This window comes from Lotus japonicus, chromosome 6 (genome assembly GCF_012489685.1).
Source record: "Lotus japonicus ecotype B-129 chromosome 6, LjGifu_v1.2".
Classification (NCBI taxonomy): Eukaryota; Viridiplantae; Streptophyta; class Magnoliopsida; order Fabales; family Fabaceae; genus Lotus; species Lotus japonicus.
In genome coordinates this window covers 513,097-539,408 of record NC_080046.1, presented here as the reverse complement: position 1 = coordinate 539,408, position 26,312 = coordinate 513,097, and the positions used below count along the sequence as shown (strand labels likewise).

The window sequence follows — 26,312 nt, the reverse complement described above, 5'->3', positions numbered from 1 at the left end:
TCTGGGTTTGTTTTCTTCTCGGCGTGAATGGGTTTTCTTGACGGCGAGGCAGGTTGGATGAAGCTGGTGGCGTGGGCACAACTGCGCTGGAGAGAAAGGCATTACGAGACAGATCGAAGTTGGAGAGGAAGCCAGTGAGGTTGGGGAAAGAGGTGTTTTGGTTCTCGACGATGGAATCTTGTTTTCAACCACTTGAAACTTTCTTGCTGGTTTTATTTTTGTGGTTCAAAGCAATTTGGTTTTGCTTGTAATTTGTTTCAATCTAAGGCAGTATGTCGTGTAAAAAAATTTCGCTTGGATCCCTTTTGAATTTAATTGCAATTTGTTGTTGCAATTTTCTTTTGCTTGCTTTTGATTGTCATGTTTCAATCGTGGTTGGTTGAATTTGATGATGCAGATATGTTATCTTTCTGAGGTAAAAGAACAAACTAGTGTCTTGGTTCATTAACAAGATTGAGCGCTTGTATTGGAAACAATGGTAAGTTATTCTGAATCCCAGCATCAAAAGGCACATTCTAGCAAAGTGCCATCATTCCAGAGTATTGGATCCAGGAGGTGCAGTTGCTTGCTCTATTTGCCGGTGATGGGGATCCGGTAGAGGAGGGGAAGGAAGGTGGTGATGTTGGTAATTCAAAGAGAGGAGAGAGAGTAGAGAGCATAAGAGGGTATTATTGTAAGTTTGTAACATAACTTTTTTATTTTATTTTTCCAGCAGGTAACCATTTCCTGTTATAACAAGTCAAATTGGGTCTTGCATGGTGCAAGACTTAGAGTGCACTTGCACCCTAACAGCCACCTGATACAAATAATTGGTGGAAAAAAAATTACATTAGCTTCTATGCATTCTCACGTTCAACTACTATTAGAAAGTTGAAGCGATACAGATCCTACACAAAGGTAAGTAAGTCATCCTCCTGCAACAAAGTTTTGTATCATCTTTTATCGACCATCCACTTTGTCGCTTGGTCAGGTGTCAAATGTACGCGCCACTCATGCAGCGACCCAACTTTGCCAAAGACAGTATAGTCGATTTGGGTTTGCATCAGGGTGGAAGGGAGATGAAGGTTTTTTTTTTATGTTTTTACCGACAGAAACCAAAGGGTTGGAGGAATGGAGAAGTTTTCGTTCTTATGGGTTTCGCTTTCTGGTTCACTCATTGGCCCAACCATTCTTCAGTTGGAGGATGTTGGAGGAAGATGTTGGGCAGCGAGAGATATAAAACTCCAATGGATCTCTATATTGCCCTATAAGAGCAAACAACACAAGGGGATTGAACATCATATCTTTCATCCAAAACATTAACCCATTGAGTGTATGAGTTCTCTCACATATAAACTACTCAACACTTCCTTTTTCTTCTAATTTGGGACTTATCCACACTTGGAAGCCTCCAAATACTTGCATCGATGTTGGGTTTGACATCAACGAAACACACCACCTGGTCACTACATTTCCAAGAAAACTTTCGATACAACAAGTTCTCACTATGGCCACACCATCCTTCAACTTTGATACTATTGTTCCACCACGAGAGGCATAACGCTTCAGAGGATATGTACATTGGGATATAAGAGAAAACAATACAAGTAGATTTGACATCATATCTTTCACCCAAATCTGAAGGCATTGAGTGTATGAGTCTTGTTACTTATAAATTACTGAGTACTTTAGCTAGGTGCCCGACTTTGGTTGCGTCGCCCAGGATATTTAATCTTCCTCAATCAATTTCTTTTTTTTCATGGACATCTTATATTTATTTATTCATTTATAAACCAAATAAGGATCCGACTTAATTCAATAGAAACAATGTATTGTGTTCCTAACAACATGGTGTGACAATCAATATTCTCACACTTGATATCCCAACATAAGGGAGGAGTTTTGCTCATTTCCAGAATGAATTTTATTGATGCATTTTATTTTTGGGTTTCTATGTTGTTTATGGTTGGAGATGAAGAGGATGGTGAAGATGAAGAAGAATTGGAAAAATTAAATTTGTTTAATTAGATAAATTAGGGATTACAAAATTGTGCTATTAATTGTTAATTGATTTAATTATTATTGATACTAGTAAAACTTATAATTTTTTTTATCTATTATACGTGAAGGCCCCATAGGACCGATGAGGTTAGTAATGGGTCCAAATCCTCTCCGGTGGATTTCTCTCAATTTTTCTCCAGTTGACATTTGTGGCGGTTGCTAACTGCCACAAAATTTTGCCAGCTGCCACAAAATGCTGCTGTAAAAACTTGACAGAATTTGTGGCAGCGGACAACTTTTTGTGGCGGTTGAATGTTCACTGGAGAAAAATTGAGAGAAATCCACTGGAGATGATCGCCGGAGCTTATGTTCCAAAAAAAAATTAAGTATTTCTTTTTTCTTTTTGATAATAAAAATGAGGTATTACTTTTTTTTCTTTTTTAAGTAAATGAGGTATTACTTTTTTTTGATAAATAAATGAGGTATTACTTTAGTTGCAGAGATGAGTTAACAATTTTATTTTGACGATGGATTATGTTCAAATCTCACCCGTTTTGAAGAGATCGGAAGCATAATTAATCCTATAAATATCTCAGATGTGGATCAAAGTTTGACGCTTTATCAACTTTTTTTTTAAGGCTGTGTTGCTCTGTTCAGACCTCAAAAGGTGGTAAAATGTCTGCACTTGCCTTCCAAATTTGAGCCAACTAAAGTCTGCAGCTTAGATACCACTATACCACCATTGTTCATTCAAAAGCAAAATGGTCAGAAATCCCAAAAATAAATTAAGACAAGCACTTTCATCACTTTAAGTTTTAAGTTGTGTTTTTTTTCAATCATGTTTGTTATTTTGTTTTATTTGGTAGTTCATTATTTTTACGTGCGAATGATATAACACTATATAAGCCAACAGTGGGTTAATCCGTTAATGTATTGAAGGATAGTTTCGTTGAGAGATTAGACATTGAGAAAAGGAGAGAATTTCGTCTTTTACATGTCATATGTGGGCTTCACAAAAAAATGTGTCTATTTGGGCCCACAATTGTCTAAAGTGTATGGGCTAATTAACCTTTTTAGAAAGGCCATGAGGATGGCTATTTATACACCACTTTTTATTATTTTTTGACATTTGAAAAGTTATACACCATTTTAATTTGAAAAAATTTAAGGTGTGTAAATAATAAAAAATACACCATTTTTTTTATAAATACACACTTTAAATTCTTATAATTAAAAATAAATTTATGGTAATTGGTAAGTGAATAGCAAAATAAAAATATGCACGAAATTTTTTCCTCCATATTGCATAGAGTAACATGGGCTAAGAGTGTATCTCCAAGAATAGATCAATTAATGATGGTAGTTTTTGTCTTATGCCAATATGAACCCGCCACATAACTCTAGTTTGGTGATCATGAGCCTTTGAATTTTGTAGTTTGGTTCCAAGGCAATCATGAAGAAGATGACGTTTATGATTTATCAAAAGTAAATACATAAATACATAAAAAGTAAAAGGAAGTTGTTACATCAATTTCATTCAAAGTGCACCAAACTTTTGCAAGTGGCCCTGCTTGCATTTTCCCTTTATATATTTTTTCAGACGAACACTTTATACTTTTTATTGGAGCTGACAAATAGGGTCAAGGTGGCCATGGGCCTATGACCGGCAAAGTGAAAGCTGGATTCCATCCGTGTTTATTTTTGATAGAAGATAGATTTTTAATCCAACATGCTTTGTTGATACAAAAATCCCCAACATGCTTTGATTGTTTTTGTTCTAAGACTACCCACAATAGTTTCAACATTCAACACCTTCAACACTCCACTTTTTCTCTTCCCAACACTCCACATCACCTTCTCTCTCCAGTTCAACACTTCATTCAACTTTTACCCACTCCAATGGTTTTTCATTCAACACCCTACCCCCTACCCCACTACTTTTATTTCATATTTTGATTTAATTTTATATTTTTCTTTTTATGATTTCATAAAATTAAAATTTACGATAAAAATTAAATTAAATAAACTATTATCGATTTAATTTAATTTAATGTTTTTTTTTATTTAAATTAAATTAAATTAACGTCATATTTTTTTAACGTAAATTAAATTAAAACACTTAACAATTTAATTTTTTTTAAAAAAAATATACACAATAATTTATTTTATTTTATTAACTTCAAATGGAAGAAAAGAAACAAAGCACACAATAATACATTTTATTTGCTTAACTTAAAATGCAAGACAACAAACTAAACACACAACACACAAATAACGTAATTAGTACGATACAAAGCATATTTAATCATCATACATTCCAAACTTTGCCCAGATGTGCTTCACTAGATCTGCTTGTAGTTGGTGATGGACATTTGGATCACGGAACTCGGATCTAGCACGCACATGATCCGCAAAAGCGGGTAACACCTCGGTCGAGTATGGTTGCGGTGTACTAGATCCACTTCCCTCAACTTGCTCAAAATTGGTCCAGCGTTGAGCATATGAATCTCGTTCATCCTCAACAATCATATTATGTAATATGATGCATGACCTCATGATGATACCCAAATCAGTTATGTCCCAGAAGCGAGCTGGTTCACGGATGATTTTAAAACGAGCTTGAAGCACTCCAAATGCACGTTCGATGTCCTTCCGACATCCCTCCTGATGTTTTGCAAAGCACTTATCGGGTTCAGTTTGAGGAAGTCTAATAGACTTGACGAAAGTTGGATAAGAAGGGTAGATACCATCAGCTAGATAGTATGCCATATTATAGGGACGTTGGTTCACGATGAAATTCACACGTGGAGCGTTTCCCTGTTCCAATTCATCAAACACTGGTGACCGGTCTAGAACGTTTATATCGTTCAAGGTTCCCGGACATCCAAAAAAGGCATGCCAGATCCAAAGATCAGGAGATGCAACTACTTCAAGAATAACTGTGGTGGTTCCCTTATCCCCTATAGCAAATTGACCTTCCCATGCTTTAGGACAATTTTTCCACTCCCAGTGCATGCAGTCAATACTCCCGATCATGCCTGGGAACCCCCGCATTTCACTAACCTGTAGTATTCTTTGCAGGTCCTCTTGGGTTGGTGCTCTCATGTACTCTTGCTCATACAATCGTATGATTCCTTTACAGAATCTACGTAAACACTCCAATGTTGTAGTCTCTCCTATTTTGATGTACTCATCGACTGCATCTGCTGCCACACCATATGCTAACATTCGCATTGCTGTGGTGCATTTTGCTAAGGGAGATATACCTTCTTTCTTCGCTGCATCAACTCGCTGAGTGAAGTAGTTATCACTACTTGAAAGGTCCGCAACGATTCGAAGGAACACATGTTTTTGCATCCGGTACCGGCGACGGAATATTCCATCGTCGTATGTAGGCTCATTGGCAAAGTAGTCGGCAATTAGCCTTTGGTTTGCCCCTGCATGATCTCTACTGAGATGTTTTCTACCACGAGGTGCGCTATCCTCCAATATTAGATTTCGACACTCCCTAAAGTGGTTGAGTACATAAGTGTCTTCTCTCTTGCTTTTTTCAAGGTAAGCTTCGAGATCAAACTCTGGTGGATCCATTTTTTGTGAAATTTGAAGTAGATGGGAAGAGATGGGAAGAGATGGGAAAAGATGGGAAGTAGATGGGAAGAGATGAGAAGAGATGGGAAGTAGATGGGAAGAGATGGGAAGAGATACATTGAATGGTGGATCTATGAGTCCATATATATAGATAAATTGAATGGTGGACATTGACGGATTCGAAATAATATGAACTATAGTTAATTATTGGATAAGGACTAGATTCGAATTGAGTGATGCATATTCAAACTCGGTAACCCATACATTAAAGCCACTGACAACACCAACAAATTATTAAAGTAAACAGTACAGACTTGACAAAACACTGACAAATTATTAAAGCAAACACTACAGACTCGACAACACTGACAAATTATTAAAGCAAACACTACAGACTTGACACCACTTGAAAAATAATAAAGCAAACACTACAGACAATCAATTTCCAAAGAGCTCTTGGGACAACCACTTCAACAGCTCTTTCTTGTGGTCACTGAGATGCTCCTCTTCACTTAACTTTAGAAATAATTCCATTTTCTTAGCTTCAGTCTCCTCTTTCCTCAATCTATTAGTCTCTTGATAATTGTTGTGATTTTGGTAGTTGGATTGATTTGGATCTTGATAATTGTTGGAATTTTGGTAGTTGGAAATTTGATTTGGATGTTGATAAATGTTGGGATTTTGGTAGTTGGGAAACTGATTTGGATGTTGATAATTGTTGGGAATTTGGTTGTTGGGAAACTGATTTGGATGTTGATAATTGTTGGGAATTTGGTTAGAAGAATTCTGGGTGTTGAAATGGTACTTGTTGGGATCCATTTCAAAGCAAAGGGGATAGTAGAAAGATAATAAGATGATGGAAAACTTGGTTTTTTTTTTCTGTGTCCAAATCAAACGAACCAAGTCTCTATTTATAGAGAAAAAAAAATCATGAATTTTGGTAATTTTTTATATTTTTAAATTTTTTTTAATGAAATAATTGAGTTGGAAAGATTAGGATAAAAGAAAATCGTCCGGACCAATCAACGCGTGACACGCGTCACTCGTCAGACCGCCTCTCTCTCCTCTGACGCGTGGCACGCACGCGCCTGTCGGTGGCCAACCGACGCGTTCCACGCGTCCCACCACGGTCCGCTTGGGACCCGCCTGCTGCCACGGCCTGCCCTTAACGCGCCCTGTCTGCGCGTGTGTGGCACGCGCCTGGCATTCGCCAACCAGGCCGTGCCACGTGTCACCGCGGGCAGGTTTCAACACAGTTGAAAATTTTCAACACCTCTCTCCTCCATCCAACTTTCAACACTCACTTTCAACACCATTAAAACCCCATTTCAACATTAAACTACCCACTTTCAACACCATTGTGGGTAGTCTAAGAGCAATCAGCTCTAGGCATCAAATCAAATCAAGTCAAGTTAAACGACTCTTATAAATCAAAGGGTAATCAAACCCTAACTCAAAGCAGTATAGTTGAGCATCACAAATAATTAATACAATACAAGCTTTGCTTACTCTAATAAACTTAAACATTTAATAGCAGAAAAAATACAATATTCACTACTATATCGGGTAAAATTCTAGCAACCTAGGTTCGTTCTTGGAGATACTCAACTACTAGGATGTTATTTGAACTCTACTAGAGCTATCATTCAGAGCCCAACAAGGGATGATGATGATAGAGTTAGAAGAACGAGGGAGGAGGTGACAAGGTAGGTAACATAGGTGGGAGTGTGGCAGCGGTAGGAAAGAAGAATGACTAAATGGGAGCAAAAAGGACTACAAAAAGAGAAAAGTCTTACTTAGAAAATAAATAGTTCTTACAAAAGAGATGGTAAAAGCTCTCTAAAAGATGTAGAAAGACTTTAGTGGGAGAGATTGAAATTGCTGAGGAGTAGGGATTGGTGAAAAAGACATCATTTCACCTCATGAGTGCCTGGCATGCAGGAGGTAGAGTTAATCATCTTAGATATCCACTGTTGGATGTCAAGAACTATCTTCAAGCAAGTATGGTTTGTGGAGAAGTTCAGTACTCTCATGCAATATTCTTAGCATCATTAATTAGATAATTCATCATTGGCTTAATTGCACTTTTGGTCTCCCAACTATTGCCTTCCTGCGAAAATCGTCCCCAAACTTCAAAATTAGCAAAAAACGTCCTCCAACTATACATGTCGTTACACTTTTGGTCTGCCGTTTGCCTTCCATGAGAAAACTAACGTGAGAAGCTGATGTGGCTCCCTCACGCATGTCTCACATGACTTTCTTTAGAGAGAAGAAGACGATGGAGGAGGGAGATGACTGTTGGAGCATTTTAGAGTCACTTGAGAAGCATGTGACTTGTCCAGTCATCAACTCTCTGAAGAAAATCACGTGAGACACGCATGAGGGAGTCACATCAACTTCTCACGTTAGTTTTCTCACGGAAGACAAACGGCAGAATTAGGCAATCTGATGAATTTTTCAGGCTTCAACCATTATAGGGGTACAATAATTTTGGGGTTGCAATGTGATTTGATGAAAGTTTTGAATCATTTAAATGGTTATTTTAAACATTCCTTGAAGCACATGGAATAAAAAAATATTAGTAACATTAGTAAAAAGAAGTCTAAATTTACTAAGTTTTTCATATTTATCTTTTAAAAGTAAAATACCTACATTGGTGTCAACCCGCGTTTGACAGGCCAAAAGGGGCGGGCTAGTGGGCTGCATACCCCAAGCCATGCCATCAAATTTTTGCGGGCTAGGCAAGCTGGCGTGTCAAGCCCAACTAACTTTACCACCCCATTGCGATTGAGTTGCCTATGTGAAGCTTGTAAGGGTCAAGGATGTGGGGAAGTCAGAGTTGAGTTAAACTGAACCCAAGTTTAGGGCATCTTGCTGTATGATAGAAATGCCCAATAAGAGCCTGTTTGCCTTAATATTGGTAAAGCTGAAAATTGCACATACATATGAAAAGCTGATTTGAATGGCTTATAGAATAGGCGGCAATTTATGCACATTTGATTATCATGGTTTTCAAACATGCACTAAGCCAATTAGGGTTCATAGTAGATCAGTTGCAGTCGCTACAGTTCTAATTACATTCTTCATAGGTGTCCACCAACACTAAGTTAGTGGTGTATGATTCACAGTGATAATCCTAGATACAATGTTAAGATACCCATGAGCCATGACAGTCCTAACATTATGAGGAATTTTGCAGATTTCAATTGGTTAGATTCATGGCCTAGTACACTCATGGTCTCATCATATTTTGTTTTTACACAAGTTGCTTCTGACTGCTGGCAGAATCTAGCCCCTAATAATAATATACGATAAAGAAAATTCTACAAACAACAACAAAAAACATGGATTTACTCTTCCACTGAATAACAATCATAATTAGGCAATCTTATTTCTTCCTAAGATCAACTCCAGCCTTCTTCGCAACTGCATCAAGTCCATTCTTCTCTATGGTCTTCAATGCCTTGGTTGATAAACGAAGCTTCACATATCGCTTCCCAGCTTCCCACCAAATTCTCTTGTATTGAAGGTTTACAAACTGCAGTTTCTTTGTCTTGTGATTTGAAAAAGACACTTTGTTGGCCCTGTTTGCTTTCTTTCCGGTGAAGGGACAAATCCTCCCTGAAAAAATAAAACCAAAGTACAAGTAGAATAAATCACTAGTCAACTAGTTAAACTGTTTTAGAATAGTAATGATGTAGCTTGGCATCAATAAGCAATAACCAAATTAGCTTATAATTAGTTACTCATGTTCTCGCTATAAAAAAAAAACTAAGATGGTAGGCCAACATAAATTAACAAGAGTATGTGTGTTACTCTTAATGTGAAGCTGGAACTGGAGTAATATTAGTGCTAGTCCTTTCTTTCCAAGAAGAACAAATCTAAAAATACAGAATTCGGCCAGCTATAAACTTTTTTCTAAAAAATAAAGAAGTATAAACAAGCATGGTTGGCCACTTACAGGTAGCCATCCCATGCTTGTTGCGGGGAGAAATGTGATAGGGCCCCAGTTACCTATGGTAATTGAGGATCACTATTTGCTACTTCTATTTTCAACTCCTATGTATCTATTTATACCCTTGACATAAGCTTCAACAAAGAAAGCTCTTCCTTCAATACACTTAAGAGCCAAGACTGAAACCATTATTTACATGATCACATATAACTTCAAAATGTGCAACTCTCGCAAGAAAAGAATGTTTTACAAGCACGACCAACCAAAACCTCAAAATAACACTAAAATAACTTCAGCAAGGGATTTGTTGTCTTATTTTATTATTATTTTAATGTACGTCTGTTAAACTTTATTAGCTGTGCTTGCATACACTACTCATATAGGAATTACTCCTACAAAACTTCCTTTATGTATATGTTCTGCTTTTGTAAACTAGTCTAGCATATGCATTTCTTAACATGTTCACACAATCACACCTATTGTTTTTATCATACGTGGTGCATGGCTACTCCTTTTGAAAATGACATTGGTAGTGAATCTCATATACCATCCAATGCTCAATATTTTAAGACTGATAATTTCACCAGTCATTTTGAAGGGGAACAGAGGTACACCTAGCCCCTAGGACGTGCCAAGGAACAACCTTCTATAAGTTCAATTAGTAATTGCAAGCTATATTAAAGCCTAAATAAAAATCCAGACATATTAGTTAATTTGGTCATACGAATGCATCTTACTCTTTCACTTGCATACTGCTTACAAGAACGGACTCACAATAAGATGAAATAATAAATAGCCATGTTCAGATTAGCTCTGCTCAAAGGTGACACAGTAGATGAGATAAATGAGCAAATCTATGGTCGAATTGTGGATAAATATGATTCCATTGGTGAAGATCAAAGACAGAACATATAAACATTAAACAACAAAATAGAAGAGGAGATGATGAAATAGTACAAAGAAAGGAAAAGAAGTATGCAAATATGAGAACGTCATATACTGGGGATCAATTCTACAAAACAATGAGAGGATTGACAATGATGTTGGTATTTCACACCTTATATCCTATTAGAATGGATGAAACAGAGAAGTTCCTTAGGTAAAGTGCCTGTAAAATCAAAGGACAAACGGAACTTATAGGATCACAATGCCAGGCAATGATTGTTGTCATGAACGAAGATGATGATCAGTGAAATGAGGACATTCCAAGGAACGAATGGGCTAACCAGGAAGTATTAGATAAGGGATAAGATCAGGAGGGGGAAGTGGAAATAGCTTTATAAAGGAAACTATGATGCAAGACCATTTAAGATGGTTTATGTATTGTACATAAAATGAGGTTCTACACACAGCTTGGTGAGAGGATGCAAAATTCAAATTAAAGAATATTCCCACTATTAAGAAGGATTTTGGGCATACAGATATTAGAATTAGGGATGCCTAACTCAACCCAAAAGCTAGAGGGTTATTCTACCCTTTATAAACACTAGTTTGAATGTGGAACTTCTAACACAAAACTCCGGCAATCTATGGCACAAAGAATCATGAATTGGTTTTAAAAAGAAGAATAACAAGCTAATAATGCAGCAACATATATAGTTGTGAGGCAAAACGGGAGCATTAGATTAAGAATGAGAAGAAAGGTAAAGCAATAGAAATTACGAGCAACAATTGGAGAAGCAACAACAACAACGGGTGAGGGCAATTTTAGTGTAGGCTGGGGCTGGCAGCAGAGACTGAGGCCGCTCAACTGCGAGGTCACGAACCCTAGCTCTGAAATCACAAATATTCAACAAAATCAACACAACATAATAATGATTCAAATTCAGAAGAACAAGAACAAGAACAACGAGAAGAAGTGAAGTTACGGGTTGAGGAAAAGGATGATTTGGTGGGTGCAACTGCGACTGCGACTGCGCGTGAAGCGAAGGTGAAGCTGTTTGCCAATGATACTGCACAACCTGCCATTGCTATCTCTTTTCTTCTTTCTCACTGTCTTTCTTTCTTCCTTCCTTCCTTATCTATCTATCTATCTATCTATCTATTTAGCTCACCCTCTTCTGTCACACTCTCATACCCCTTCCCTTCAAATAAAAATAAAATTAAAAATAATTCATTATACATTCATTCAAGATTTTATTAGAAATAATTTTATTTTAAAAGTTTAATAATTATCCACTAATATTGTTTGTCATATTTTTATTTTAAGTTGAAACATAAATAAAATTGTAGAATTGTAAAAACTCTTTTTTCAATTAAATGAATGGGTTATTTTTGTTGGCACAAAGAAAATAAATACAAGACAAAACATAACTTTTCTATTAGAATTGAGAATAGTAAACACGATAGGAGGGGTCTCCTAAAAAGAAATTGTCTACCTTATCATGAGCCAACTTAGCCTATTTATCTGCCATCATGTTACAACTTCTAGATGCATGAATCAACGAAACATCTCAATCTATGTGAAGAAGCTGAAAGATACAAGTTATTTCGGAATTGCACCTAAACCACCATTACACCACCATTACAAAGGAGGTCTATAACCTTAGAACAATCATACTCACATTGAACCTTCCTGAACTCTCTCTACCAACAATGTGACAAGCCCTGTTTTATGGCCATAATCTCCGCTAAGAGAGCATCCCATCACTCAATTGAGAAGCAAACTTGAAGAGCCATTAGCCATGAGCATCCCTCACAACTCCACTAGTTGAGCAAGCTGATAAAGGAAGGTAGTTGTCATTTATATTCAATTTAATTCACTGAGATCAATTATTACCAATGACAGTTTGCTGAAACAACCTCGTGGATACAACTAGAAGATTCAAGTCCTGCACAGCTAAGGAGATCGTGTAATGAATATGGGAAATGTGCGAGACTGATCGGTCAAACACCAAGTTATTGCGCCAACACTAAATTCACCAAGCATTCTGACATGCTTGATCATAAACAACAACCAATTGCGGCGGTTAGCACAATAAAAATTCAACGTGATAGAGAGATTCGAACTTAGCCAAGCCCGACGAGCATGATGACAACCCTTTTAATAGTGCAAAATATGTCTTCAGAAGGACACAAACATCTCCTACAATGGAGCGAATCAGCTAGGTTGAAATGAAAGTGGTAAGCCAAGAACATAAAACTAGAAAAAGAATATCTTCTAAAAAATTATTGTAGATTTAATATTTATTTACCAAGTATGCCCATAACTCGTCCTCCAAAGACCGTATACATTTCTTCTTCTTGTGGTGTATTTTCGTACTAACGTGCTACTCCATTCCCTACTCCTAATGGAACAATGCTAATGGAGTGTTCAACTGATACATCATACATACATGTGATATGAATATGAAGCACCCATCAATAACTGGGAACCTTGTTGCCTCTTGTAGGAGACGTCACTACGGCGAGGTTCTCCGTCGCTATTTGGATTTGAAGAACTCGAAATTCAGTTTGGATTGCTCTGCCATCACGCTTTGCCTCAAAAGTTGCGTTGCTCTTGGGAGGCTCGAATTTGGAAAAAGGGTTCATGTTGATTCCATCAAGCTTAATTTGAACTCTGACTGCTTTGTTGGTTCCTCTCTCATTCGACTCTATTCAGAATATGGGAAATTGGAAGATGCACACAGGGTGTTTGATGAAATTACCAACAAGGATCTTGTGGCTTATACCTCCATCATCACTGCCTATGCTCACTCTGGTGGTTCATGTGTTTATGGGGCCTTCCGGATTGCTTCAACAATGCAGGACCAACGCCTCTATCCCAATAGAGTAACCTTAGTGAGCTTGCTGCATGCAGCTGCGAAACTGGGCTCGCTTCAAGAGGGACGTGCAATCCATGGTTATGCTATTAGAAGAGGATTTGGCGTGTGTGATGAGATTTTTGAGACTACCCTTTTGGACATGTACCATAAATGTGGGGGTGTAAAGATGGCTGCTGCTGTTTTTGGCAAGATGAATGCTACAAGTACGACTGTTGGATCTTGGAACCCCTTGATAGCTGCTTATCTTCATAATGGACAGGCTTTAGAAGCTTTTGAACTTTTTCGTCAAATGATTCATAGAAAGGTTTTGCCTGATTTGTTAACCTTGGCCAATGCTATTCTGTCCTGTGCTGAGTTGGATTATTTATGTCACGGAAAGAGTATCCATGGATACATGATCCGGATGGGGGTGGAACCTGATATGGTAGCTTGCACTGCTTTGGTTGATCTATACTCTAAATTTGATGTAACCAAAGCTAGAAAAATGTTTGAAAGGTTGAGGAATAAGGACGCTGTGATATATAATGTTATGATGACTGGTTATCTCAAAAATGATTTGCCTGTGGAGGCGATAAATGTTTTTCATGAAATGATCAAGATGAGTGTTAGTCCCAATGTGGCTTTGTTTCTGAATTTAATTTCTGCAGTGTCAGACTTGAGAGATATCAGACTAGCCAGGTCTATCCATGGGTATGTTTTGAGGCATCAATACATTACACGTGTGGAAATTGCAAATCAAATCATTCATACATATGCAAAATGTGGGTATTTACAGTATGCAAGGTTAGTCTTCAATAGGATGAGATCAAGGGACTTGGTTTCATGGACCTCAATGATAACGGGTTATGTTCATCATGGCCATATCGATGAAGCCATTATTTTGTTTCGTTTGCTGCAGAGAGAAAATCTAAGAATTGACTCTGTTACTCTAATTAGTCTCCTTCAGGCATTATCCCAGCTTGGATGTCTAAGTGCTGTTAAGGAAGTTCACTGTCTCACTTACCGAGCTTTTCATGGTAAAGAGTTGTCTGTAAATAATTCTCTTATTACTACTTATGCTAAGTGTGGAAAATTAAATATGGCTAGATATCTATTTCAGCAAATGACTGAACGGTGTCTCACATCCTGGAATGCAATGCTAGGAGCATATGCAATGCATGGAAATTATGCAGAGGTGCTGAAACTCTTTAATCATATGAAATTGGGAAATATTAAACCTGATGAATTAACCTTTACATCGATACTCACTGCCTGCAGCCACTCAGGATTGGTAGAAGAGGGTCTACAGATTTTTAGGAGCATGATTAGAGAATACACCATAGTTCCAGGTGAAGTTCATTATAATTGTATCATAGATTTATTAAGCAGAGCTGGACAGCTTACAGAGGCATACAATCTGGTTAAAAGCATGCCATCAACACACAGTTCTGCTGCACTGTGTACTTTACTTTCTGCTTGCAGACTCTATGGGGATACAGAGATTGGTGAGGCTATTGCTAAGCAGATATTAAAACTGGAACCACGTAACTCAAGTTCTTATGTTTTGATATCAAATATATTAGCAGAAGGGGGAAGGTGGGATGAAGTAGCTCATATAAGGGCCATGACAAAGGATAAAGAATTGAAGAGTACTCCAGGATATAGTCTGATAGAGCTAGACAAGCAGCGAGAGGTGTGATTGGTCCCTTTTCACAAACTTGCTGTGTGCAATCCATTTTGCGCATCTTGTCTAATCATCCAAGTCTCCTCAACATGGCCACCATCTCCTGGATCTGCCCTGTATCATTAGGAATTGGTTTAAAGAGGATCATTTCTGTTCATTCCTTTTTCATCTTAGTATTTGCTCATTCAATTATTTTTAATTTTGAATGAGCAAAATGCTTCTAGCTCTTGTCAAGGGCTGGTAAAGGCTTCCAAACATGGCTCTGAACCACACAACAAAGACATCAAGCTAGGCTTTTTCTCACTAGGGGGAGTCAACTACATGTATCCAGCAATGGTATAGTGTCCTATCATGAAAAATGCGATTCATGTCTAAGGACAACCATCCATAACTCTCCCTATATGCATTACATAGCCTATCCCAAGGTCAGTATTTGTGTTAGTGAGTTATTGCTTTTAGTTTTACATTTCTGTTAGAAAGTGGTTAATTTGTTAGATTCTAATTGTGTACATGTGATCTAGCCTTTTGTGCCAAGTAATCTGTATATAAACAGATTCAACTCCGGTAATAAGTTTGATTCGTTATTTTCTCTCAATTACATCTGATCTTCTAATATGGTGTCAGAAGAGTAAACACACATTTCTGTTTTCTCCTCAAATTCATCATCTACTTTTTATCCCAGAGTTGTCATTGTCTTCTTCATCAATTCTGTGCAGCTATGGATGATCCTCATAGTCCATCCTTTCTTCATCACAAAGACAGTCCAGGATTGGTATCGGTATCTCAGTTTCTTACCGGTGATAATTACCATTCTTGGAATTGCGCCATGGCCATGGCTTTGAGCGTGAAAAACAAACATGGCTTCATTGATGGAAGCTTTTCTTGTCCTTCAGCCGACTATCCTGCCCTTCTTCAAGCTTGGACTCGCAACAATCACATAGTGATGTCTTGGATCCTCAATTCATTTTCTAAGGAAATTGGATCCAGCATTATCTACTGCCAGACAGCTCAAGACATCTGGAATGATCTAAAGGATAGATTTCAATAATTGAATGGACCCAGGATTTTTCAATTGAAAATAGGACTCATAAATCTTCGACAAGATCAATTGTCTGTAAGTCACTCATTATGCCAAGGACCAATGACAGATGGTTCTGAACAATACAATGAAATTTGTTCTTTTTAAACCATATAATGTTGATAAAGAAATTTGTATAGTTTCATTCTATCCAAGTCTTTTATAACTAGTTCAATTCAAATAGCTTAACTACTATTTATTTGGCTGTTTAAAATTTGTGACAAATTAATTACTATTAGGATAAAATAATCACCATGTTATTTTTGTTTAATTAGGGGCCTGCTAAACACTCTCCTTACCCCAAATAAAGCATATGAAAACCATGAATATTGGAACAGACATAGCTGTGCTTAAGAGAATCGACTCTTTTATCATTGAGAATTCGTAAGTTGCATAAATATTAATATCCAGACAGCACTGCTAAGGAAGGAAAAATTGGCCAATAAAAACTCAAAGGTTTAAGTGATAAATTATGAAAGAACAAATAGAATACAAGGATATGGATGAAAATACATTAAAAACTACGAAAGTTAATTTACTGGGTTTGTCCACTTTTGTGGTTGATGATGTCTATGTGCCATGAAGTAGTTTCCTTAGATAAACTGAACAAAGTGATTCATGTGGGGCACTTTGTGTTAAAAATGAAGAGAGCACATATCTACAGCCACTTCAATGTTAACTATCACCATTTTAATTTATTAACTTAGTTAACTTTTCTAAATATTAGTTTGATTAGAGCTTTCAAGATAGAAAAAAAAAAGTGGTTTAATACGAAGGCAGTAAGACACATGAAGTGACAATGGACATTTGCGTTTTGTAAAATCTATCCACTCTTCTTCATTTTCTTTTCAATGCAATAAAGAATTGAGAAAGGTCTGAGTTGTTAACCTCTTTTCATACAGAAAGTTAGGGGGCACCACCAAAGAATAATGCACACAATTATGAGCCCAACACAGTTAGTGTAGTCTCTTCCAAGCCACCTTACACTTACATGTATAGAATAAGCTTCTGTGATTTAAAAAACGAACGAAAGAAGAAACAATAGACCCTACTGCTTAAGCCTAATCATGATCACCATACCATTCTCTTCACAAATGGAAAAATATATATATGATGGCTATGTGAACCTCATTCTTGCCAGTGATTAAAGGATATGTCCCCAGTGCCTGTCTGTCGTATATACAGTTCATTAGGTCCTTTGTTCAAACCCCCAAACCCTTCACTTTAAGAATGCAGAACACATGGAAAGCTGTTTTCGGTTGAATATGTATTCCCAAAAGCTCAACAGCAAATAGTATTGGAATAATAATGATAAAGTAGTTAGCTTTCATTTCAATCCTCCAAGGCTTCTTTGTTAGAAGGGTCAAGAACAAGAATAGTTTAACAACATTTTAAAGCATCTTCATATGGACAGACCAGTGCTAAACTACTTAATAATCACAGACTCACCGAAAGTGGCATTATTGGGTGTTCCTCTTAGATTACTAAGCATTCATGATCAGAGTTGGTAAGTGAGATGGAAAAGAAAAGGAGAAGTGTTATTTTATATAGATATGAGTATTAGGCAGAGATGGCCAAAATGAGGCTTATGTAGTAAGCAAAGCAACATCATGTTAGTTGCTGTTTGAAATTCAATCCAGTATAAACACTCTGGCATTGTCACATAGATCAAGCTGTCCTCAAGTGTTAAAAGCTAGGGAGCATGTGAATATCATCATCACTATCATGGTATGGACTAGAATTCTTGTTCTTCCAGATTCATAACTTGGAGTCCTTTGCTTTAATATATCTTGCTCTATTAGAATCAAACCAATTGTGTGGGAGTTGTGCCATAATTCCTTTACATTGCAGGATTTGTCAAGTTGAGCATGGGCAACGAAATGGGTAATAACATCACATCTGATATCAAAGGTACATGTTCTGTTGTTAAAATGTTAAACAAAATTTGGTGAGGTAGAGTTCTGTTTTTCCTTCCTATTTCTTACATTTCATTTTCTATTTGCAGAGGAAGATAACATAAGTGAAGCCGAGAAGAAGAATCTCGCCGAAGATGCTGCTGAACTTGCAAATGGGACATCACAGGATGTTGGTGCAGACAATGTCAAGGAAGAAAACCAGACTGTACCAACATCCATAACCAAAGATGTTATGGAAAATGCTTCAAATTCTTCTAGTGAAATAAGAACTGAACTTGGAAAAGATACAATGCAAGAGGATGATCATGCAGATGATGCAGAAGGGGAAGTTCAAAGGATTCCAACAGCTGAAGCTGAAGACGTTGAGGAGAAAGCTATATGGTTTGCTTCCACCAACACAACAAACATGCTTGAAAATGATCCTTTGGAAGGAGAAAGTGTCAATGATGAAAAACAGAATATAGCAACTTCTAAAGCTAAAGATGTGATGGAAAATGCTTCAAAGGCTTCCAGTGAAATAAGAACTGAACTTGGAAAAGATACAATGCAAGAGGATGATCTTGCAGATGATGAAAAAGGGAAAGTTCAAACGATTCCAACAGCTGAAGCCGAAGGTGATGAGGAAAAGGCCACATGGTTTTCTTCCAACAACACAACAAGCATGATTGAAACTGATCCTTTGGAAGGAGAAACACGTGCAATTGATGTCAATATGCAAAATCAAATACTCTCAACAGCTGAAGCTGAAGATGTTCCGGTGGAAGCCAAAAAACTGGCTTCTGAAGGTGCAACAGGTGACCTTGAAAATGTTACATTGCAAGACGAGAGTGATGCAGATGATGTGAAAGAGGAAATTCAAATGATTCCAACAGCTGAAGCCAGTGATGTTCAAGAGAAAGCAGAAATCATGCTTGAAAATGTTTCATTGGAAGGAGATGCTGATGAAAGTGATGTGAATATGCAAAATCAAATGCATCCACCTGATGAAGCTGAAGATGATCAGGAGAAAACTACAGGAGTAGCTTCTGACTGTACAAAAATTTCACTTCATAGTGATTTATCCAAAGGAGATACTCATGAAAAGGATTTTGATGAGTATCAATACCATCAAGAAGCTGAAGGCAAAGATGATCAGGGAATAGCTTCAAGGCTGGATTATGATGAGAAAATAAGTGAACCTGAAGATAAGCTTCCCCAGGAAGATAAACAAGAAGGGAATGTAATCATTTGTATTGCCAATGGGACAGATGTTCAAGGAAAAACTACCATCTCGGCTTCTGATGATAAAACCGGGTTGAATTTGAGAAATCCTTTTGGTGGTGCAGGTTAGTAATTTCTTTCAGAATGATTCATATTAACTATCGAATAACCAACAGTTGCTTAGAAGCACAATATAAATATTATTTGTAACTCTTTTCTATGGGTGAAGAAATGACTGAAGCCAGACAACCTGAAAAGTCTCCATCTGCTGGATCAGTTGAAACTAAAGGTGAAAACTCTGAGAGATTGTCAGGTTCTTCATTGGAAGGCACAGAAAAATGTGGCAAGCAAGAAGACTCACCCTTAAGCAAACATCTATCAGTAACATATGATGATCACCTTGATGAGGAGTCTTCAATTAAACAAGGTTGGGATACTTTATCTATTAATGCTTTAATTTTCTTATCCATGTTTACTCGGTTAATTCCAATTTAGATTGAATTGCTCAAACATTATTAGATTTAAATTTTAAAAGTCAAGATTTTAAATTGTCAAAGATGTGAACATGATGAAAACTTTACACGTCTTCATTTTCTTACTTCTAAATTCTAGCAGATGAAGAGGTAACAACAGTTTTAACATTGAATGCTGTGAATATGGAAAATTCAGAACTTCAAGCAGAATCACCAAGCGAACATTCTGATCTTCATGATTCGGTCAAAGTTCTCTCTGAAGGATCACACCATGGCACTGAATCACTCCTGAAAGATAATTTTCCTGATGCTAATAATTTTCAGCAGATTAAGGATGATATTCCAGAAAAAGATATGGAATTCCAAGAGAAAATGTCATGTGCAAACAAGTCAGACTATAGAGATGGAAATGAGTTTGGGAATGGTGGTTTGATAGATACTTCAGAAAAAATATTTGATTCCCCAAGTATTGGTCGTGGAAGTAAAGGTAATTTATTGACCAAGGCCAATTATACTACTGAGGGTTCCCTGAATTCATTTCCTGAACCTTTTGTTGTAGATCACCCAATTAATTCTGACCAAGAGGAAAATTGCAAGGTACTTTATGAAGAGAGAAAATTGAGCAGAAGTGGGTCAACTAGGGATAATCTACAAGATAATTGTAAGCCAGATCAATGCATGAAAGAATCACTTCAAGAGAATAAGTCAGACATGGTTAATACAAATGAGATGACAACAGGATCTAATGAAGACTGCAATGGAGAAAGGCATTTAGAACTTGATTCTAGTGTCTTTTTGATTGCCACAAGTGACCAAGTTGAAGAACCTGAGGTCACTGATTATGGACTTCAATGTGGTGATGCTTATGTTAACAACTCCAACAAGGCTTCAAATGAAAGCAGTGCTGCTCCAGAAGAAAAATATTCTGTGGTTCTTGAAGCTGAAACAGTTGTTGTTATTACAGGGCCAAATATTGTTGATTCCAGACATGAAAGGAAGGAAAATGATAAGAATAAAGCTGAAGATACAAATGAAAAACCAGAAGCTTCCCTTGCTAACATAAAAACCTTTGAGGAGAAAGAAATCTCAGAGAAAATCAATTCTGATCCGGTAACCACAGTCCTTGAAGAATCTTTTTCCTTGCAGCATTCTTCTTCTTCCTTGACTGGTGCAGAATTAACAACTTCAGCAGCAACTATGGACATGGAAATGGAACCATGTTCAAACAATTCAGTACTTGTAAATGGTGGTTATTATGAAACAAAGGACAGTGTAACAAGGCTCAGCACTGAATCAAGCCCTGATGATCCAAACATCTCTTGCCAGATGCAAAAATCACCAAGCTTCAATCTCAACCTTTCAGAAGATTCAGATCAAACTCCATTGCTTTATCAGGAAGAGTCTGCAACAAATGGAAGCTTGTTAAGCCAGACAAGTCTAAATCTCAGCAAATCAATGCCCCATACTGAGTATGACCAGAGCATGTTACACAGTGAGGAAATGCCAGTGGAAGAGAAAATAGTTACTGTGGAAAGAAGTTACTCAAAGAAATATAAAGCTCCATTCAAAGGTCTTTTAAGAGAAGAAGAAAAAGAAGAAGAAGCACATCTTCTACTCATGCCACAACCACAAGATAACCATGGTTGGACAAAGAAGGAAGTGTCATCTACTTCACCTCAAGGGAAAGAAAAGCGCAAGCCTCGATCTTCATTCTTCAGCAGCTTCATGTGTTGTTCAACTGTGGCAAATTAAAACCTTCAGAACTATACTTACACTTCTCTTTTACTCTTCTCCTTTGTGTCAGTGTTCTTGTGATTTTTTTTTTCCGGAAAATGACTTTTGATCTCGAGAGATTTTTTCAAATTTTACTTTGCTTGAGAGATGTCACCATGTTGAGAGTGCAAGCAGTGGGGATTTAATGGAGGCAACTTTGCTGCCTTGGATTGTAAGTTGGAACATTTGTTTGTTTGGTGATTTTACTATGATTGGTTATTTATACTAATACAACTTCACCATTATGTTTGGTTTTTGTATTTGCGCCAACTAGAATGGGCCAATTTAAATGAATAATGTTAAATCCTCTTACTTCTATTACCCCCGCAAGCTGGAGAATGTATATCCTGAGGAAATGAAGGAAAGGAAAACAGAAGGGGATAAGGGCTTAGTGAAGACATCTACTAGTTCGAACTGCGAGGAAACCGAAAAAAGATGTACAAGGCCTGACTTGATCTTCTTGTTAGAAGTCTCACATTGGCTAGAGATGTGGTCAATCACGTGTTTATAAAGGGTAGAGCAACCTCAACTCTTGAGCTAGCTTTTGGGTTGAGTTAGGCCTCCCTAATTCTAATACTTCTTCCTTACTACATGACAATCCAATTCAATGTGCATTGTCCTCTAGTGAAAAGAGGGATTATGTGTAATATGTATTGCGGATTGAACCTCACAAGTAACCACAACAATTGCTCTATATTCTTCTTTTGAAGAAGAGCAGGAGACTTTGTTTGCTTCTTAGTCTTCCGTGAGATAAGGGAGGAACAGGAACCAAGATAGACAGATTAAACAGTAATATTAATAGATATCTTCCAAGTATTTATCCTGTGTTGAAATTAGATATGTAGAATTCAGTTACAAGTTAAATTTTTTGTACATTGTGAAAAATTAAATTTTTTTCAAGTCATATCTTATTAATTTATTAGATCATGGCCCCTATAGTGCGAAAATTCTGCCCCAGTCTGAGTCACTGTAGCTTGCAACTGAAGAGGAGAAGCAAATGGATAAATAGTCCTCCAGAAGGTGCAGATTTGAGGTATGTGTAGAATTCTGGTTGCAGCAAAATTTCACGCAGATGTTTAGTCCCTGCAACGCTCCAAATGTCCAGACCTAGGTATGAGGAAGTGTGTTAAAGTTTCAGATTGGCTAGAGATATAAACAATATAGTTCATATAAAGGGAGTGTAATTCTCACCTCTAAATTACCTTACTAGCTTTTAGGGTAGAGTTAGTATAACCAAATACTAAAATCTAGATTCTTCTTAATAATTTGACCTCTAAATTTTCTAGTTCACCCTCTACCTCTAATTTGAACTTCAATTATGCAGTTAAACTAAGTTCCGCCCTTTCCTAGATTATTCATGACTTCAATTGTGACAGCAAATAAAAATTATAGTTCATGATGCACAAAAATAAAATGTTTTCATAGATCAAGTTGCCTCTACCTATTCCAACATAATGTTGTTTATTCAATAACGGTTGATGTCACTTACTTAATGGTTAATAGCAAAAGACTATAGTCATCAATTTATTGGAATAACCTTGGCTTGTGTCACATTATGGGCCCATATGCCTGATCCGTGAGTTAAGAATACTTCTAAAAATCAACGGTACTGATATATAAAAATACCATTTTCTAGACATACAATCTATATATATATATAATTTGTGGCGGCTTTTTACTGCACAAACTGTAAAGTTGAAAAAAGAATCATGACACTGACACGTGTAAATCACCTCAAAGTCTGTGATGATTCTTCCCGCAAGTATTTTGTGGTGATTTTAAAATATTAGTGTCACATTTTTCTAAAACTTATAATTTATGGTGGATTTTACCGTAAATCAGTAGTTATAAAAGATAATTATTGAATGACTTGAAAGCGGTATAAAAGATCATCACAAATTGCGAATGTCGATTGAATGACTGGAAAGTGGTATAAAAGATGATTATTGAAAAATCAAAGGCTTTAAGTATTAGAAATTGGGAGACCTATACTCAACTACAAAAGCTAGCTCCAGAGTTGAGGTTTGCACAACCCTTATAAAGCTTATCTTGGCTCTATCTCTAGCCAATGTGGGACTTCTAACACACCCCCTCACGTCCAGGACTGAACAACCTGGAAACGTGGGATCAACAACAACGGGTGGCCCAATAATGGGAGGTCTCCACAAACAACAAATGGATCTAGGATAGGCTCTGATACCATATTAGAAATTGGGAGGCCTATACTCAACCACAAAAGCTAGCTCCAGAGTTGAGGTTTGCACAACCCTTATAAAGCTTATCTTAGCTCTATCTCTAGCCAATGTGAGACTTCTAACATTAAGGGCAACAATGAGTCAGATTTAACTGGCCTCTGATGTTAATGACACATGAGAACACTATAAACTTGAGAAACATTGACAATGTGCATCTGTCACAGTCTGCATTCCAAGAAGACAGCTAATTGCAAGCTCTGAATAGTTCAACTGTGTTTATTTAATAGCTTCACCATATGTAACCACACGGTCTTGTGATTTGTAACTATTGCCTTCGAAAAAGATTGTATACATAAAGATAGTATACGTAACAACTAATATGAAGAGGAATTGTTAATATCATACTTTTTTTTTATCTGCGTTTATATCATACAGTACTTCTTAAAGATGGAAGAGTAGGTCTCTTATGGCTAGAAGCCTAGAAGTCAAGAAAATGACAAAACTCCCACCATATACCCAAGTCCAACCACTTATTTTTGGGTCAAAGTCTCACAAGTGATTTTCATAACAATAATGATTCCTACACATAACTACAGTAAAAATATAAAAAAATACCAATTTTCCTGTGGATTTTGCTTCGCAATTTCTTGCGGATTTTGCTACGGATATAGCGGCGGTTTCAAACCGCTGAAATGTTATTTCTTGCGAATATTTTTTCGATAATAGTTTTCCTACATATTTTTGTTATAAATTTTTCCTTCAATAACTTCTGAAGCAAAATTCACAGGAAATTTTTAAGAAAAATCCGCAGAAAAATTGTGTCTTTTATATCCTACTATAGGCATGTTTATGAATCATTGTTTTCATAAACATTCTCATCATTCATTTTAAGTATAAACAATTTACACTACTTTATAAATGCATTTGAGATGTTCAAGATGAATTAACATAATTATATTTTTACTTTATTAGTAAGAGAGAATATTGTTGGATACAGTGGACAGAGGTAGGAATTGGAGATTAGAGGGTTAAGATGAAATAATGAGGGTTAAAACAAAGAATATGACATGTTTATAATATTATTTACAACTCACTCATAGACTTAATTTTGACATATAAAAAACAAAATTAAAAAGCTTGGGGGGAGGACACCACCAAGTACCCTCCCTCCGCCCCTGTTGGGGAGACATAGGGAGAGTAGGAGAACCTGCATCAAAGAATTAGCACAAAAGATCATTATGAGATTTGAAAATCATATCTTTACCTAAAACCTTAAGAATTTGGTTTATGGGTCACATCTCATATTATGTGAGACTCAAATTCACAATTGAATTCTCAACATTCTCTCTCTCAAAGTCTGAGTCACCACCACATTACCATACTCCCCCCTCCAGCAGAGGTTTGACTACCATATTTTCAAGAAGATGAGTTGTCATCATGACCGCATCAACCACTGACTCTGATACCACTTTTGGGCATCCAAAGAGAAATTAAAACGTATAAACTTATACTGTCTCTTATATCTTCCAAGGTGCATATCAAACCTGTTTTGATTTATTGGAATGAAAATTTAGCATTGAAGAAGTTTCTAGAACAATTATTTATGAAGAAAGGAGAATACAAAGTGAGGAAGCACTTCATCAAAGTCGATGTTGGTAACGAGAAGTAAGTCTTATGGGAAGAAGGTCCGTGGAAAGAATATGCATGACATGTTAGAAGTGTGAAAAGTATGAGTCGCATCTCTTAATTTGTCTTCACCTCACCCTTTTTTAGCAAATGTGAGACTCCAACTCGCACTTGAATTTTTAACATTCTCCCTCTCACGTTTGAGTCCCTTCCACATTGTCATGTTCCCCCTTCAACGGAAGCCTGGCAACCACATTGTCAGGAATACTTTTAATACAAGGAGTCGTCATCATGGTCGCACCAACCATTGGCCCTTGTACCACTTTTGGGGTTCCAAAGAGAAATTGAAGCGTAAAGACTTATATTGTCTCTTTTTCTTCCTTTGTGCATATCAAACCTGCTTTGATGTATTGGAATGGAACTTTGAGTACTGAAGAAGTTTCCGGTAAAATTATTCTAAAGAAGGAAAATGAAAAGTGAAGAAAGCACTTCATCAACGTCGATGTTGGTAACTAGGAGTGGGCCTTTTGGGAAGAAGATTGATGGATATCATGTTAGAGTAGTGGGAATTCTGGGCATGTAAAGAAAAATTGTTCACGTGGAACAATGTTAGTACAAAACTCTTAGATATAGCAATGTCTCCCTCATCTATGAGAGAGGATGATATTCACCAAAAGATGAAAGTGTATCCTTATAGTATTTTTGCGCTGCAATGAAAAATGGTAAGTTATTGTTAGTAGATGGAATAGAACACCAACAATGGTTGACATTGATGCAAGGTATGTGGTGAGATTGTGTCGATGGTTTAAGAGCTTCCCGAGAAAGTCAATACAGAGGTTGCACCATAACTCTCTAGTTGGGTTTCGACATGCGAAAATTCTTCAGATATTTACGTTGTGTTTGTTATAAGTGAAATACTAAAGAGAGAAAGAGAATAGATATAGATTGAGAAGAGATATGGAAGCACTCTCGTCTGGTTTGACACTAGCAGAAAGAGAGATGCATAATACATGTGGGGTCCATTAAATTTTTAAGCTCTCTCCATTTTGTGAAGAAGTCCGAGAGAAGAGAGCTATTTTTTGTTGTTCCCCTTATACCCTC

General features: G+C 36.9%; 3 protein-coding genes across 6 annotated transcripts; 2 read left to right on the top strand and 1 right to left on the bottom strand.

Annotated features, from left to right (window-relative positions):
- Positions 1-8,600: 8,600 nt before the first annotated feature.
- LOC130725363 (50S ribosomal protein L28, chloroplastic) lies at positions 8,601-11,578 on the bottom strand. The gene is made up of 3 exons (XM_057576601.1): positions 11,392-11,578; positions 11,186-11,296; positions 8,601-9,189 (listed from the first exon to the last, which is right to left on the bottom strand). Exons 1-3 carry the CDS (start codon positions 11,489-11,491, stop codon positions 8,957-8,959), a joined length of 444 nt encoding a protein of 147 aa, XP_057432584.1. The 5' UTR covers positions 11,492-11,578; the 3' UTR covers positions 8,601-8,956.
- A 1,066-nt stretch (positions 11,579-12,644) lies between these two features.
- On the top strand, positions 12,645-16,173 carry LOC130726237 (pentatricopeptide repeat-containing protein At4g21300-like). 2 transcript variants are annotated; one of them, XM_057577472.1, is made up of 2 exons: positions 12,645-14,461; positions 14,545-14,724. In XM_057577472.1, the coding sequence occupies exons 1-2, from the start codon at positions 12,866-12,868 to the stop codon at positions 14,581-14,583; spliced, it is 1,635 nt and encodes a 544-aa protein (XP_057433455.1). In that variant the 5' UTR covers positions 12,645-12,865; the 3' UTR covers positions 14,584-14,724. The 2 variants fall into 2 exon arrangements, with proteins under 2 accessions (XP_057433455.1, XP_057433454.1); XM_057577471.1 differs by adding an exon at positions 15,667-16,173 and having other exon boundaries at positions 12,653-15,375.
- Positions 16,174-17,225: 1,052 nt separating this feature from the next.
- LOC130724140 (uncharacterized) lies at positions 17,226-21,646 on the top strand. Of its 3 annotated transcripts, XM_057575315.1 has the most exons (6): positions 17,226-17,756; positions 17,880-17,939; positions 18,034-19,269; positions 19,374-19,571; positions 19,757-20,104; positions 20,177-21,646. In XM_057575315.1, exons 2-6 carry the CDS (start codon positions 17,897-17,899, stop codon positions 21,367-21,369), a joined length of 3,018 nt encoding a protein of 1,005 aa, XP_057431298.1. In that variant the 5' UTR covers positions 17,226-17,756; positions 17,880-17,896; the 3' UTR covers positions 21,370-21,646. The 3 variants fall into 3 exon arrangements, with proteins under 3 accessions (XP_057431298.1, XP_057431297.1, XP_057431296.1); XM_057575314.1 differs by having other exon boundaries at positions 17,227-17,756; positions 19,760-21,646; XM_057575313.1 differs by having other exon boundaries at positions 17,227-17,756; positions 19,757-21,646.
- The last annotated feature ends 4,666 nt before the right edge of the window (positions 21,647-26,312 follow it).